Below are 17033 nucleotides of genomic sequence, written 5' to 3'. Positions count from 1 at the left end.
GACCCTCAGTTTCCCCTCTCTGAAGTAGTCACGTGATACAGGTGTCATGAAGAAGAAAGTGGATCACTCCCGTAAAGATGCTAAACAAGACTGATGCCTGGCCTATCATAAGCACCAGAGATCACCAGGAAAAGCTAACAACGGGGCTTCCTCCTTTGAGCCCTTCTGAGGACCCACAGGCTTGTGAGGCTAGGGGAGAGGAAGCTCGGAGTGGTTTCTGGCTCTAGGTCCCAAAGCTGGCAAGTGACCCAGTTAGAATTTGACCCCCAAGCTACAACTCTGCACCCTCTACACTGTATTAGATTGCACTGTTCCAGCCCCACGGTTCACTGTGGTGACACTAGGCTCGATCTACCTGGACGCACATCCTCTCCTGACCATCTCTAAGAGCACGCAGAACCTGTGTGAGGCCTGCAGCAGAAGGCCTGTGCAGGAGACCTGCGCTTGTGCCCGCAGCAGGAGACTGCGGCTGCAAAGGCAGTGTGCACATTCCCAGAGCCCCGCCAGCTCTCCCGGGGGAACGCCTTACATGTCCACAGAACACGTCAGCTGGCACAATACGAGACAGTAAAACTCCAGGCTTTGGTTTAAACCCCACAAGAGTTTCCATGGCTGTCCCCTTTCCTGATCTAGGACTTGGACCCAGGCACCCATTACCTCTGAAGCTGTGGGTGCATAGTTCCCTTGGTTTTGTCAAAATGCCCTGGTTTTTGCTTGTTTGTCTCATTTGTTTTTGTTTTTAAATGCATGAAACAACACATACAGGTTCACAGAGGAAATGGGTGTGCGGATCCAGTTACCAAAACATGGAGAAGTCAATTGACGTGTGCTTCTCTATCATTACCACGACACAGGCCCAGTGGACAGCCTGTTAGTACCACAGTTCTGGAGCAGAGATGAGGGAACCGCATTAGTCCAGACAGACTGTGCCTTCATTGGGTGAGGAAGCTCTTGCTGGTTGTATCCTACAGTAATTTTCAACGCTAACTCTAGTAGAAGTTAACGAGAAATAGGAAATCATCCACTCACAAACATCCCGAAGCTCCCATGAGTCCTTCCTGGAATCCCTGATGTAACAGAAACAGAGATAGAAACCCAGTGAACCCAAACTCGGCAGCACCCTCCAGGAGGCTGCCCTCTGGGGTTCGCACAGGACGGGGTCCTTCAGCGTTAGCCTCAACTGCACACACCGCAGGCTGGGCATGGCTGATCTAGTTTACAGTTAGCTGTGTTCGTTCCATCCTTGTCTATTCTAGTCACGGTCTACTGTACAAATTAGCCCGACAGCCATGCTGATTCCTACACTGGAACAGCTAAGCACTTCCTCTGGGAGCTTTGGGCAGCTCTATTTTAGCTTGGGCTTCTGAAATAGTTTTATAGGTCATGCTCTTTTGGGGGTTATTTGAATAACAGCATTTACCTTGGACTGTTCCCCCAAAGTAATAGTGTACAATCTGTGAAACACACCCAAGGAGTGTGGCATGGAGCCCCAAGGGCAAGAGAGCGCAGTGCACTGTAATTGGAAAAATGAGTGTTTAAGGATCTACATGGAGAACGCTTGCTGTTTCCCAAATACCCGTGCAGCCTGGCTGCCCTTCAGGAACGTACAGAAATGCCTTGCTCTCCTTGCAGCCTGGCTGCCCCTGCAGGAACGTATAGAAATGCCTTGCTCTCCTTGCAGCCTGGCTGCCCCTGCAGGAAACGTATAGAAATGCCTTGCTCTCCTTGCAGCCTGGCTGCCCCTGCAGGAACGTATAGAAATGCCTTGCTCTCCTTGCAGCCTGGCTGCCCCTGCAGGAACATATAGAAATGCCTTGCTCGTTAGTTTTCCCACACCCATGAAAAACAAAGGGCCATTCTGCATGTCTTTAACATGGCATTCAAATCAACTCAATTGCAATATGAATCCAAACAGTGTTAGTTAAATTATAGACTTTACAATCCTTTTGCCAGAGTAAGAACATGGAGAATCGCCAAGGTGTCTGCATGAGGAGAAAGCTTTGTTGCCAGCGCTGCCTGCTCCACGTTAGGACTGGGGTGCACATCACTCTGCGCTCTGACTGCACCCCTTGGTACAATGTCCTGACTGGTTGGCACTGCGTTCTTCCCAAGACAGTGAGACCCTCTCGGAGAACCAAGAGGCTGCTCCACCTGCTTCTCTCAGCCTGTTGACTTTCAAATTTGTTGTTCCTGGAAGGGGTTGGGGTCACATGACCTCTGTGTGGAAGGAGCCTGAGGTTACCCAGAACAACTACCTCCATGGTCTGACTTTTCATTTAAGGCAAAGATCCATGCAAAGGGATATGCCGCCTGTCTTACAGGGTTAAATGGACGGGATGTGGACTCAGAAACATTCCTAGCACCTGCCCTGTGTCAGGCAGTGACAGGGTGCACACCCCACACCTGCCCTCCAGGTTCAAGTAGCGCCATCTCACCAAAGATCATATAGCCCAACAATCAGAAATCAAAACACAGCGGAGCCGCAGAGTGTAAGTACTTAGCACAGAGAAAACAGAAAAGACCCTAGAGAAAGAGGTCAGAACCGCCACAAGAGGCAGAGCCTACTGCTTACTGCGCTGTGAAGCACATGAGAGAGAAAGAGCAAACGAGACTAGAAGTCTGAACACAGTTCTCCTCCTCTGTGGACCTTAGAGCATCTGCTTCCTTCTGCCTGGAAGCTTCTGTCTGGGGAGCTCTCGCCTCTGCCTGGAAGCTTCTGTCTGGGAAGCTCTCACCTCTGCCTGGAAGCGTCAGTCTGGGGAGCTCTTGCCTCTGCCTGGAAGCTTCTGTCTGGTGAGCTCTCACCTCTGCCTGGAAGCTTCTGTTTGGTGAGTTCTCACCCACCCAACATAAATACCATAAATAACAGAGACACGAGCGAGGGAGGACAAAAGGGTTGGAGCTGAATGACTGACAGAGGGTGAATAGGATCCCCTGAAAATCCAAGAACGAGGGCTGGAAAGATGGCTCAGTGGTTAAGAGGACCCCAGATTGATTCTCAGCATTCACATGGTGTTGCAAAACTGTCTGTAACTCCAGTTACATGAGATCTGACCTTTGCTGGGAACTGGGCAGGTTCATGGTGCACAGGCATACATGAAGACAAAAGAAAAAAAAAACCACATAAAATAAATAAATAAACTAAAACAGAACAAAACCAAGAACCCTTGAGTGTGAAACTGCTCAGAACTAAGGTTGTGGCAGACCACAGACCACGGCAGCTACAGACCAGAGGCGGAGGGTCTAGGGAGTGGAGACCTGTGCCTACCACCCGAGGAACAGGTATGGCAGAGTCCTCTCTCATCTCTATCAGCACTTCCCCTTAGGTCTACAGATCCAGGAGAGACCAAACCCTGCTGTGGAGTTTGCTCTGGTCTGTGGTGCTTGTCACAGAGGTTCCAGGGAACATCAAACGTCCGTAAGCTAGCAACTGAACTATGAAGGCCCCACCCCGACACCGGACACAGCGGGAGACACTGGTAGGGAGCATGATCAAAAATGCCTTGGCAAAACAACAAAGCAATTCAGAGAACGTGCAGAGGTGGCAAGGCAGGTGGCCACTGCAGCATTAGTGATGGGACCAGAGACAGCCGAGCAGAGCAAGGACACCTGCGTGACACAAAAGGCAGAAGCCCTGAGGACTATGGTGGCCTCTGGCCCACGAGGGGTGGGGCCCACGAGGGGTGGGGCCCATGCAGGGGTGGGGCCCACGCAGGGGTGGGGCCCATGCAGGGGTGGGGCCCATGCAGGGGTGGGGGCGCTGGCACTGGCAGCCGACACGTGCACAGGAGAGAAGAGGGAGGGGCATGGGAGGCAGATCTAAACTGGGAGAAGAAGCCCCTGGGGGAGATCTGCAGTAGCCGCGGAGAGCAAGGGAGGCATAGGGCTTGTGACTCAGGACTCGACAGCACACAGCCGGAGCCCAGCGTACAACAGCGGAGATGACCCCAGGGAATGGGGAAACCAGAGAGAGGACCCAGCTGTGGTCCTGTAACATCTCAGAGTCAGACAAAGAATGAATAGCAGATGGGACAGGTCAGAAAGTAGGACGTAGGTAAAACAAGATCATCTTGGACTTGGGGATATGAAATACAAGGGTGTGAAGGGTGCCGGCACTGGCTGTGGGATGTTCACATAAAAACTCACTTAAAGACAGTCCCAAGTACGGGGAATAAAGAAGGGAGCCATCCACCCTGAATGGTGGTACAGAATGCAGACAGTAAAGACATCAGGGCAAAGACAACCGGGCGGGTGGCATCTGAGGGTGGGTACCACTCAGAGTGTCCTGAAGAGGACAGCAAACTCAATCTACATGGAAGACGGAAAGGACCGAGCCAGGAGAATCAGAGCCACATAAATGCAAGGGGTGAAGCCTGCAGGGAACCACATGCTCCCGTGTGCTCGGCCCTGTGTGAGGGCACTTTAGGATTACAGACCAGACAAAGGGTCCCTGCACAGTGCTAAGACTTTGGGAACCACACTGTTCCTGTGGCTGCCATTCCCTCGGCTGCAGACTGTGAAAACTGTGTGGGCTAATGCGTAAGGATGCCACTAATTTAAAACATTATTTAAAGAGAGCCTGGGTTTGGCTTGAGAACATGTGGCGTCCCAGTTTGCCAACCTGACCTGGGTTTCCTTCTAAAAGAGCGCCCTGGTCCTCAGACCAGTGCCTTCGCTATTATTCCTGGAGCGGCCAGCATCTCTTTGATCGCTAACTCTGTCAACTTGACATAGCCTAGGACAGGGGTTTTCAACTCGTGGGCCACGACCTTGCTGTGGAATAGCCTTTCTGTACACTGTGAAGATTTGTCACGGGTTGGTTTAATAAAGAAGCTGACTAGTCAGTAGCTGAACAGGATAAGGTGAGGCGGGAAAGTCAACCTGAGAATGGAGAACGGGAGAAAGAAGGGTGGAACAGAGGGGCGGACAGCAGACGCAGGGAGAGGTGAGATGAACATGCGACGCGAGAAAAGGTACCGCCACGTGGCAAAGCACAGATAAGAAATATGGGCTAATTTAAACATAAGAGTCAGCTAGTAACAAGTCTAGCTACAGGCCGAGCATTCTCAACTAATATTAAGCCTCCATGCAGGTAATTTAGGAGCAAGCTGGTGGGACAGGAAAACTCAGCCTACACGACCCTTTCATGGGGTTGCCTATTGGATATCCTGCACGTCAGATATTTATAACACAATTCCTAACAGTAGCAAAGTTGGTAATGAAGGAGCAATGGAAATAATTTTATGGTTGGGGGTCACCACAGCATGAGAAAATGTCCCCACTGTGCGGACTATATATAACCTGGAAGTGTACACCGACATAAGCCACCTCTCCCCTAAGTTGCTTTCTGCCAAGGTATCATAGCAACAGAAATGAAACTAAAGCACAGACTCGCAGGCCCTCGGGGACGACATCTGCCTGGGCACATGCTCTTTAAGGAACACCAGTCTAAATCGATGGTGCCTGGTCAGGGCTCCAAGCCAGGCAGGCCAGCAGCACAGCTATATTCCTGGCCTTATGCCCCCCACCCCCTTAGTGTTAAAAGTTCCACCCTAGCATGTGGGTGGGGCTCAGATCCCTTGCTTGCATATCTTCCAGGTAATGCCACAGGCTTCATGTGAATCCTCCCACTAGGTCTCTGACTCCACATTAGAAAACTATTTTGTCTGCTTTGTTAAGTACTTTTTATTCTTATTGTTTCTTTCTTTTAAGTGCTCTGTTTCAAAGGGAAACCTCACTAATCTTTGCTGACAAGCTGGACAGGAATGACTGGAGAGTTCACCAGTCTTAGAGCGCCCCCTGCTGGCCTCCTGTATGCATGCACATGGGCCACCAAAATCCCAGCTCTTAGCACCCCAGCAAGCCATCAGCAGTGAATGAAGTGAAGCCGCCAGTCCACGGTGACAGTCACTTACACATTACACTGAAGAATGTCTTTGGGGGGTGTGAATCTCCTGGTTTAGTGGGCGTTGAATTGAGACATGTTTAAATAAACTCCCGTTTGTGGGCAAGCACCTGGAGACCCTAGGCAGGACACACATGCTGCCCCCCCCTCTCTCCCACAGATTCTTCACCGACTGCCACAGTGAGCCCCCTAGGAAAGGGGTTTTAGAAGATATTCTGGGCAAAGGGGTTTTATGTCCTGAAATTTTCCCCATGTTTTTGTTTAAAACTACATCCTATTGCACGGTAATTTAATGTGTAAGTTGCACCACTGTAAAGTATGTTTACTTTTTTAAAAAGTTTTCTGGTTTTACATTAGTTACCTACCTAGTTTGCTTGTTTCTTCTCTCTCTCCTTCTCCTCCCTCCCTCTCTCTCATTCTCACTTCACAATACCCCGCCCCCCAGACAGGGTTTCTCTGTGTAACAACCCTGACTGTCCTGGAACTCGCTCTGTAGACCAGGTTGGTCTTCAGCTCACAGAGATCCGCCTGCTTCTGCCTCCCGAGTATTGGGATTGAGATGTGTGCTACTACTGCCCAGCTTAGGTTAACTATGTTTCTAGATTTTACTTTTAAACATTAAACATTATTTATTTACTTAGACATTATTTTATCTTTAAACGTTCAGTGTGGGGTACAGGAACTGATTACCACATCTGTGCCCAACTCAAGAAGCCACATCCTTATTCCATCTACATGGGCTATTTCCCAGTTAGAGACAATCCTGATTTCTTTTACATATTAGACTTGTTTTATTTTTAGTTATGTGTGTGAAGTGTGTATATCATGTATGTGCAGGTGCTTATAAAGGCCAAAATATGGGATCAGATCCCCTGGAATAGAGCTACAGGCAGTCATGAGCTAGCTGGTGTGGGAACTGGGAACCAAGCTAAGGGCCTCCGAAAAGCGGTACAGGCTCTAAACCACGGTCCCATCTCTTCAGCCCCAAACCATGTTTTGTAAAGTCTGCTCTTTTCCTGGAGCATTGCAATCAAGTTCCACACCCCGATAGTCTAAGTCTTCTTTGACAGTTCTGTAAGTTAAGATGCTCCCGCCAAGGGCCCTGGGGCTGTCCTTCCTTGCCCCTCCCAGTACCCCTTGGTTACAGAACACCTTCCCCACAAGTATTCCTACACAATATCGCATCTATGCGTGCCTATGGCCAAGTTCATTCCTTGTATGAGGACACCTGCCATATTGGAGGCGGAGCCCACCTGACCCCAGGATGGCATCTCCTAAGTCACTGACTATATCAATAGCAGATCTGTTTCGATAAAGTCATATCTAAGGTGCACAGGGTTAGGACAACAACATAATCTTGTAGGGGACACAATTCAACCTTGTAGGTCTCAGTCCCCAGCACACCCCTGGCAGCATCTGGCACAGGCTACTGTATTGACAAGCTGACACTTATAGGACCACCAGCTCTTTACGCCTGCAGTACACCTTTCTGTTGGTCTCTCCACACCACTCTGTCTTCTGTGGGCTCCTCTTCAGCCCCAACTCTCCAAGCTAGATGGCCCCCTTACTCGTCAGCGTGGCACAGCCTACAGTTACCTGATGGGGGAGCACCAAATGAGGAAGTGCTTAGATTAGCTTGGCCTGTGGGCACATTTTGAGGGAACTGTTGTGATTACTAAGTGATGTAGGAAGAGCCAGCCTACTGTGGGCAACACCACTGCCTGGGCAGGGGGGCATAGGTGTATAGGAAAGCTAGGCAAGAGCCTGCATATGAGTCAGAGAGCTAGCCAGCAGTGTCCTTTCACAGTTCCTGTCTTAAGCTCCTGCCCTCAGTACCTTCAGTGGCCGATTATAACCTCGAAGTGGAAGCCAAACCAATGCTTGCCCCCCATGTTGCTTTGGTCAGTGTTTATCCCAACTGAAACAGACCCCATTGCGTCTACACCCACCCTAGAGTAATCTCCTGGCTTCCATACCAAATTCCTGATAGACGCCCATGCACTGAGAACCGTCTTTCCTATCCACTAGGGGCCCAGCAGCCACAGAGCAGCTCTAGTTAATAGCCGAGCAGCCATCCCCTTCTCTTCCTCGGAGTTCCCACATCCCGAGCCAATCCTGGGCCACACCCAGGCTCTCATCCTCCCCTGCTAAGTCTCCATGTTCCAATAGCACATCTTTCTGGCCCTAGCTCCTCAGATGTGGAATGTCGTCTTCCTGTGTCCCCAGGCATGCTATCCCGGGTGGAGTGTGTGGGACTGATTAACTGCTAACTAGTCACAAGCACACTGCCTGTTGCCCTGGTGTGACTTCACCGTCCAGTTGTCCACAGTGAGTCTGCTGGCCCCGGCACAGGCTCTCAATATCCCCTTTCAGGATCTCACGGTGTCACCTTGTAGCTGGCTACATGACAGCAAGCCCTGCTTGCTTTTGCACTTCCCCACCTCAGAAACACCGGCTTGCCTCGCCTGCTCTGAGCCTGGCTCTCGGGGTCTTCTGCGCCTCACTAGGCTCTCTCCACCCCGCCTCTCTTCCTTCCCAATCTAAACTCCCCTTTTGTGTCTGGCTAGTGGCCCTCCCTGTCTCCCCTCCTGCTGACCACAAGTTCCTCTGTGCCTGGCTAGGTTTTCTCAGTCTCTCCTCCAACCACTGCGGAGGACCAACTCTTAGAAACTAAGCACCGCTCAGGAACATACAGTGGCCCCGCTGACGCAACACCTGTTTGGGAGTCGCAGATCAGACCCCGTCTCTGCAACCTCGCCTCCATCCTGGTCTACATCAGGACAGGCATGTCCGGGGGATGCTTCACTGCTACGCTCCCAGGCCAGTGGTCCCCAACCTTCCTAATGCTGCAACACTTTAATACAGCTCCTCGTGTTGTGGTGACATCAACCATAAAACTACTTCATTGCTACTTCATAACTGTAATTTTGCTACTGTTATGAATCATGATGTAAATATCGGATATGCAGGCTATTCTAGGGTGGTTGAGAACCGCTGCCCAGGTCAGTGCCTCGGTGGTTGGTGGTTCAGCATCTCTGGTCTCTTCTCCAGCCTCTCATCCCCTCCTTCTCTGGACTCTCATCACAAGTGCAGTCTTCCTGGACACGAAGCCTTCACCCCTGTTCCCGCCCAATTTGTGACCTCTGCCCACAGGAAGAGCATATCCTCTAAGGAAAAGGCCACTTGTTCTTCTAAAGCATCACCCTCATTTCTTACACACACGCACGCACGCACGCACACCCAGGAGCTCCAAGGATTAACAGCACACAGGCCTGGCTGCACCCCAGCAGCAGGGGGATTTAGGAGCTCATAGCTCAGTCTGCAAGCTTGTCCCTGGTTCAGTGAAAAACCACTTTTTCCCCTTTCTGTCTTGGTTTCTAATTATTCTCTTGCATGTTCATTTCACCACCAGTGAACTCTGAGAATCTGACATGCCATCTGTGGCCCACTGCTGCTGTGAGAACCATCTGGATTTTTCTTGCTCTAACAAGCCCACAGTGGCTCTCATCCCATTGTGCAATCCCAGCCACAGTCTGAGTTCAGCCAACGCCAACCCAGACAAGCCAACGGCTTGTGCTTCCACAATGACATTTTAACATGGACTTAAACTACAGAAGCATGGGCTGAAATTTACAAAGGTTCTTTATTTTTTAAATGATTTATTCCTTTTACTTTACTTTTTTATTTTATGTGCATTGGCATTTTGCCTACATGGACGTCAGTGTGAGGATGTCAGATCTCCTGGAACTGGAGTTATAGACAGGTGTGAGCTGCCTTGTGAGTGCTGAGAACTGGACCTGGGTCCTCTGGAAGAACAGCCAGTGCTCTTAATCACTGAGCCATCTCTCCAGTCCCCCAAACAAAGGTTCTTATCCCCTGCAAGTGTGTCTGCTTATGCTGAAGGTCCTGACACCGTGGTAGAGTGACATACTGACCAGTAAACCATGCAACGTGGACAAGGGCCCACCCAGCACCCGGGCTGCAAATCAAAGGGAAAAGCCCAACCCAGCCACCATGTGGTGCCCTCTGTGCCAAATGTGCAATGAACAGGTGTGGGGGAGGCAGGTCAGAGCCAGCGCGAGTCACTGTGTGCAGAAAGAGGTCTATTTAGAAGACCACGGACTGGGTGTTCAGGGAGTCAAGGCAGCAGAGGATCTACGGTCAGTTCTAGCATCATAGAAGCTACCACGTGCATTCTGCAGGAGATGTGAGCATCAGAAGACACAAATGTTCTACTTATTGTTATGAAGGGCAAAAGAACCAGCAGATGAAGGGCAGGCTGAAGCAGAGCCCTGCTGTTGTGTGTGCAGCGAAGACCCAAGGTGTCACCATCATCACTCAGAGAAGACCCAGAGTGTCACAGAGAAGACCCGAGACGTCACATTCTCTCTCACAGAGAAGACCTGAGATGTCACATCCTCACTCACAGAGAAGACCTAAGGTGTGACATCACCACTGCCAGAGAAGACTGACGGTGTCAAGCTGCCATGTAAGAGTGTTAAGAGTGTTCTTCTGCACACAGCTAGGTTCAGCTGTAGCTTCTTACTGTCCAGTTCCTGCACACTCCCACCCTACAGTGCCCTGTCCCATCGTAATGGTCTGTTCTGTCCCTTTAAGAGACGAGCCCCCCCCCCCCCCCCCCCGACTGTCTACCACCCAGGCAGGCAGATCTTCCTTCCACTTCCAGTCTGAGCCCTTCCTTTCTGTCTCTCTCCCAAAGAGGTAGCTGCTGCTGTGGCACCTCTCCTCCCCCGCCCCACCGTCTCTCTCTCTCTGCTCTTCCCCTTCTCCCCTTCCCCTTCCATAACCCACTACATAAATACCCAACCTCACCCTGTATGGCGTGCCTATCCGTCTGCCTCTCACCTGCTGCTGCTGTGGCTCCTCATGGGACTGGCTGCTCCATCTCTGTCTCTCACTCACCATGCAGCTCCCTGCCTGGGACTTGCTGCTCTCGGCCTCTCACCCCACCACACAGGTGGTGCCTAACAGGTCTCTGTATCCCACCCTCCATGGCGGCGGCTCCAAGGACTCTCACCCTCCATGTGGCTCCCTGCCTAGGACCCACTGGCCCATGAGGGCTCCCTGCCTAGGACCCAATGGCCCATGAGGGCTCCCTGCCTAGGACCCACTGGCCCATGAAGGCTCCCTGCCTAGGACCCACTGGCCCATGAGGGCTCCCTGCCTAGGACCCACTGGCCCATGAAGGCTCCCTGCCTAGGACCCACTGGCCCATGAAGGCTCCCTGCCTAGGACCCACTGGCCCATGAGGACTCCCTGCCTAGGACCCACTGGCCCATGAAGGCTCCCTACCTAGGACGGCTGCCTTTGTGGCCCGCCATGGTCTCGTGCCTGCTGCCCACTGCCGCCACTCGGGGACCTACAGCATTTTATTTTTGCCATAACACATGTCCCACCAGAAACCCATCAAGAGTTGTGTACCCTGGATTGATGACCAGGCTTCTAGGTGCTTTAGCAACACAGTGGCCAGAAGCAACTCAACTATGTGTTAGGCTTTACTTTTGTTACAAACAAGGCTCTGGCCAATGTTCAAACCCCAGCTCTTCTTATCTGGATGTTCAAAAGGTAGTGAGGGCCCACCATGGGCCAGACTTTCTGCAGGGGAATTACGGACACAAAAGAAACAAAGATGTACAAGATGCCTGAAAACCTGAAATTTGGAGAGTGCCTATCTGATGCCGTCACTGCTGTGGCTTCTCCAGTGTGCATGGCCTTGGGGGGCACAGCCCTTCCAGGCCTCCATGTCTATATCCGGAAAGCAAGCACAGCAGGTGTGACCGTATCTCCTTACCTTGTGCAGCCAGAGTGGGAGGTTTCCAGACTCGCTCTGCAGGGAACTCTTCTGCTGTACAGCCGCCCAACAGTAGGAATCCACAAAGGAAGCCTGTCGCCAGGAGAAAGAGCTTGGGGAGAAGCAGCTTATCTGGGTACCTGGGAAGCAAAGGAGAGAGTTCCAGATGAATGAAGCTCTGGGCCTGCACCTTCCTGATCCCCACTGATGCCCAAGTCAATGCTTCCTGCACTGTGAGTCATAACGTCACATATCAACTAAATGCAGCATCAAAAACTTTTGACAGTGAAAGGTTTCTGAACATGACCAAAAACTCAAACTCAACAGTAAGTGCTCATCCATGCAGAGCCGCGCAGCTTCACAGCAGCCTGGGTTCTAAACACACAGCAAACACTTAGCACTATGCTACACCCTGAATGTGGCCTGAAGCACCTCAGCTCACAGCCAAGCCTACTGTACGTTATTGTAATAGTTTTTTGCTTGTTTGTTTTTTGTCTACTTGACAAGCTAGAGTCATGTAGGAAGAGGAAAGCCGGCTGAGGAATGACGTCTATCAGACTGGCCTGTGGCCATGTCTGTGGGCCTTTCCTTAATGATGTGGGAAGACTCAGCCCACTGTGGGAGGTGCCAACCGTGGGCAGGCAGGTGGGCCTGGATCATATGTAAAAGGTAACTGAACAAGTCAGGAGGAGAAAGCCAGTGGGCAGCACCCTCCAAGGCCTCTGCTTCAGTTCTTGCTCCCAGGTTCCTGCCCTGACTTCCCTCAGTGATGGACTATGATATGGAAGTGTAATTCAAACAAACCCTTTGTTATGGTTTAAGTAAAATGCTGCAGGTCCCCAAGTGTTTACTGGGTTACAGATGTGTCACGGGCATCCTTGTGTCCCTTGATCCCCCTCTTCTCTCTAGTCCACCCCCCATGAGGCAAGCTCTCCCTCACATCCCACACAGGGTGAGGGATGCTAAGTGCCTGGGCTCTGAGGCTGTATTTAAACCTCACCCGGCCACTTAATTGGATGACTCACGGCAGGTGAATCACTCAGCCTTTTAAGCCTGGGTCTCTAATGCACACGACATTAACATCAACACTTCACAGTGCTGTTGCAGAGAGGGAAAGGGGCAGCAAATTGGTTCCTGTAGTGCCTGGTTCTCATTGCTTGCTCCTCCGTCAAGAAGCAACAGGCTGACCTTTCCTGCACTGCTTTAAAGACTAAAGCACACCCATCACTGTGCCTTCTACTGCATGGGAAGGGGGGAAGACAGTGAGCTGGACCTCCCTATGAACGCCATAGGCCTCCAAGGGTCACCATCCCCTGGAGAAGGTGTTCTTAATACAAACACTTGTATTAAGAAAAGGAAGTGAAGTCTGCAGGGTCAGGAGGGTTGACTTTGGAGGTGGTGAGGGGATGCACGGAAAAGCTCTGAGCACCCCTTCTTCTTCAGCAGGTGACTTGACACCCAGACATCAAGAAAGCGAGAGGCACAGGCCCACACTGATTCAGTGAATCTGAGCAGCCTCACTCTGGGTTCAGAGCCAGGGATAGAAAATGGCACCAGAGCCAGTGTTAGAGATACTTTGTCCCCAAACCTGGAGCCTGAAACCAGGACCAAAAGAACACACTAAGCCCCTAAATTCAGACTATACCAAAGATATTATTCACCCTGGTCTCAAAATTGAGTCAAAAAAGTAAAGAACCAAAGAAAGACTCCAGAATCAGAACCACCTCTGCCCCAACACAAAACCAGCCAATCCCTGAACAGGGAAAACAGACCAATCACTGAGTCCCTAGAGGCAGTTACTGGCAGTTGGAAATTCCCCTCAGGCCTGGAAACCCCCTTTCATCATAGAGGGCAGCCAATCCCAAGCCTGGAAGTCTGGAATTCCCCTCACCCCACTAGGTGGCAGCCAATCACAAGTTTAGAGACTTAGAATTCCTCAAATCTCTTCTCCTATATAAATCCCCTCTTTTCGTTGCAAGGGTCTCTCCTGCACTGTTCCTGTTGTCATTGCTGCTGCTGCCACTTCAGACAGACGGAGGGGCCCCAGGTTAACCTGCAATAAAAACTCTTGGCTTTTGCATCCGATACGTGGTGACGTGCTGGCGATCCAGACTTCGGGTGTAACAAAAGCACTTCACGGCAAGTCTTGAGGGAGATCGTTTTGAAGTCACCAGCCACTGCAACGTGTCTTATCATAGAGATAGTTCTTGCCACCAAGCGAGGGTGTCAAGCATGAGTCAGAACAGGCAAGACATGTGCAGGTCCCCCTTATCCCACTAAACTCAAATCTTGCATTTTATAATGATGTGGGAGTGATTTCTTTCTAATCTGTTGCTTTCATTGGTTAATTAATAAAGAAACTGCCTAGGCCCATTTGATAGGCCAACCCTTAGGTGGGTGGAGTAAATAGAACAGAATGCTGGGAGAAAGAAGCTGAGTCAAGGAGTCGCCATGATTCTCCTACCGGACACAGACACAGGTTAAGATCTTCCCTGGTAAGACACCTCGTATTGTTACAGGGATATTAGAAATGGGTTAGATCGATATGTAAGAGCTAGCCAATAAGAGACTGGAACTAATGGGCCAGACAGTGTTTAAAAGAATACAGTTTCCATGTAATTATTTCGGGGCATAAGCTAGCCATGTAGGCGGCCAGGTGCCAGGAACGTAGCCCGCCGCTCATATTACAACATTATAAAACAAGAGTGTCAGGGTGCATGGATCTCCTCACACTGCCGCTGTGTCAGTTGAGCTGATGTCTCTTGCATCACTACCTACCAAGGCATAAGTGTGCAGTATGAGGGACAAGCGGGGAGGGTAGCTCCAGGTTCTCCTAGATTTGCCAATAAGCTAGTTGCTAGGGAACATCTGTCCAGCTACTCATGAAAACGGACAGCGCTGTCGGGAGTTCATGGAAGCCTGCCTGGCTTCGAACATGATACCATCCCCAGAAGAAAACTGCTTCAAGCTCTAGTTTGCGGTTTAGGGGCTTTCCGCATGGAGGACAAACAGAAGTGACCCTCATCTAGAGCAGAGACAGCAGGCAATGGCACTCGCTGGACACCTCCAGCTCCTTCCATTGTCATCGACTCTATGCCTCAGTCATATGGGGAGAAACAGCCAATCCTCTGTCACCCTGGAGGGAATTAGACTTCAGAGTGGTCCAGCCGTCATCCACCCATCTCTGCACAGGCCTCTGAACAGGTTACTCCAGCAAGCCCCCTCTAGAGGAGTCCCCACCAGGGTCTGTTAGGATAGGCTGGCCTCGGCAGGTGGTTCCTCCAAGTGGTCGGAAGAGGAAAGCCTTCTGGCAAGGGTTGGGAGCATTCCAGGAAATCCAAGAGTACAGGCTAGAGTCTCTAGGGCAAGGCAGTGTGATGCCCACCACTCTGTAAATGCACGTGTCCTGATCTGCACAGACAATGTCCCCACAGGCGCAGGAGTCACACACTTGGCCCACAGTTGGTGGCACTCTTTTGGGGGGTTCTGGAAACTTGGCACTGTGCTGTGGGGTTTTATGGAGAGACAGGTCCCTGGAGTGTGCCTCTGTAGGGTGTAGCTGGTTCTCTGCTTCTTCCAGTCTCACTCTGCTTCATTCCCCCATGCTCCCACAGCCAGGGGTTCTAGCCAAGCACCCCCAGACGGCACCTCCAAGAATATGAGCCCAAATACACCCATCTGTTCTGAGGGAATTGGGTCATTAGTTCTTTTGCTTGAGAAAGAATTTCTGCAGCACACACAGGGAAAGTCAGGAGTTTCCGGTCTATGTCAAAAAGAACAAGAAACACTCCTTCTGGCTGGCTGAAATGCAGAGACAGCTGTGGGCTTCACATCCATGTAGCTGGCAAAATATGGCAAGATCGTGGAGAGGAAATGTGTGCTTCCTGGGGCTTCATGAAAGACGTCTCATCCGCTAAGCAGAGAGCTTGAGCCACGGAGGTGTCCCATCACCTCGAGCCCAGAGTGTGCTCACACCTTCTGCCTGAGCCCAGTGGCCCAGTGCTGTCTAGACCCTCATCTACTGCAGCTGCAGCACTAGCCTACGAAAAAACAAAGAGCAATGCGGTCCAAGAAGCAGACCCAGGGCAGGGGTGCAGACGGAGTCAGCCAAGGTTTCTCAGGGACACTAATGCCAGTTGGGATTGTCTGCACACTCTAGCTTCCGGGGCAGGGTGGGGGCAGGGCAGGGCTCTGGTCTACTTCTGCTACTGTTCCCCTCTTTCTTTACCTTGTACACAGTACTGATACAGAACATGGCAGGAGAGCAAGGGCAAGATGGAAGGGGGGCTGCAGTGTGCCCCATCCCTTCTAACAAACACCCACAGTTCCTCCTGTCCCCCCTACCCCCCACTCCCTGCCAAGGGAAGTGAGTTTGTTGTGCTGCAGACTGGAAAGCTATAGGGAAGGGAGCATCGGGAACAGGCTCACGAGGAGCTGACGAATCTCATCAAAGCAGAGAACTTAACAAAAATAAAAACATCAGTAAAGAAATCTAGTCAGCTAACTAGATTTTCAGAGAACTTTCAAAAATGCATGGGATTCTAGGAAGTGACTCACTGAAGAAACCACGGGGGGCAGCAGAGGCCCAGGAAAGTGGTCCCTGTGGTCAGCTTTCACCCGGTCACCTATGAGGCAAGTGAGGCACAAAACCCCCTGACTACAGAGACAGCAACTCGGGCCTCCAGAGAAAGAGGAAAAGGAAGGCACAGGCTACTGGATAAAAGTGGGTCTGAGACAGGGGACTGTGAGAGTCTGTTGATGGGAAAGACATGCGCTGGGCGGGGCAGCTCTTACAGGAGACACGAAGGGAAAACTATATCATCGTGATTATATTGCTGACAGCTAACTTCTGCACCACTTAAAAGTGAAAAAATATTGTCATTTCAAAAACAAAAATAATTATAATTCATCTACTGTAAACTATACACCAACACACACACACACACACACACACACACACACACACACACCTATCTCATATAAGGAATCCAAGCAGATCGTAAAACAACATTCACAGCTCTGAACTTCAAAGTCCTGGCTACCTTTTAAGGATGCCAGAAAAAACCTGAAAACCATTCTTGTAAACTCTCAAGTGCAGTGAGAGAAATCATAAAGACAACCATGAACGCAGAGCAGAAAGCAGAGCTGAATTGTCAGCTCTTACAGCAACAGGCCTCAGCACAGGACTGGCCTCCACCTGCTGCAAGCCACTGCAGACACTCCCCCTGGGTTTCTCCCAACAACACTCGGAGCTCCTGGCCACCAGGAAGCTTTGCAAAGCTCCAAGAATCTCACAGTAACTTTTCCTTCCAAGCA

At 50.9% G+C, this 17033-nt stretch overlaps 1 protein-coding gene across 1 annotated transcript in view; it reads right to left on the bottom strand.

Moving 5' to 3' along the window:
- Panx1 (pannexin 1) overlaps positions 1–17033 on the bottom strand; it is a 43452-nt gene that overhangs the window by 9073 nt on the left and 17346 nt on the right. The window contains exon 2 of the mRNA XM_075966807.1: positions 11718–11857. Within this exon, the coding sequence (XP_075822922.1) occupies positions 11718–11857 (140 nt within the window). The remainder of the gene's footprint in view (positions 1–11717; positions 11858–17033) is intronic.

The sequence above is a fragment of the Microtus pennsylvanicus genome, chromosome 3 (assembly GCF_037038515.1).
Source record: "Microtus pennsylvanicus isolate mMicPen1 chromosome 3, mMicPen1.hap1, whole genome shotgun sequence".
NCBI lineage: Eukaryota > Metazoa > Chordata > Mammalia > Rodentia > Cricetidae > Microtus > Microtus pennsylvanicus.
Note: the sequence above shows the minus strand (reverse complement) of the source record. Positions and strands in the feature narration are given on the sequence as shown.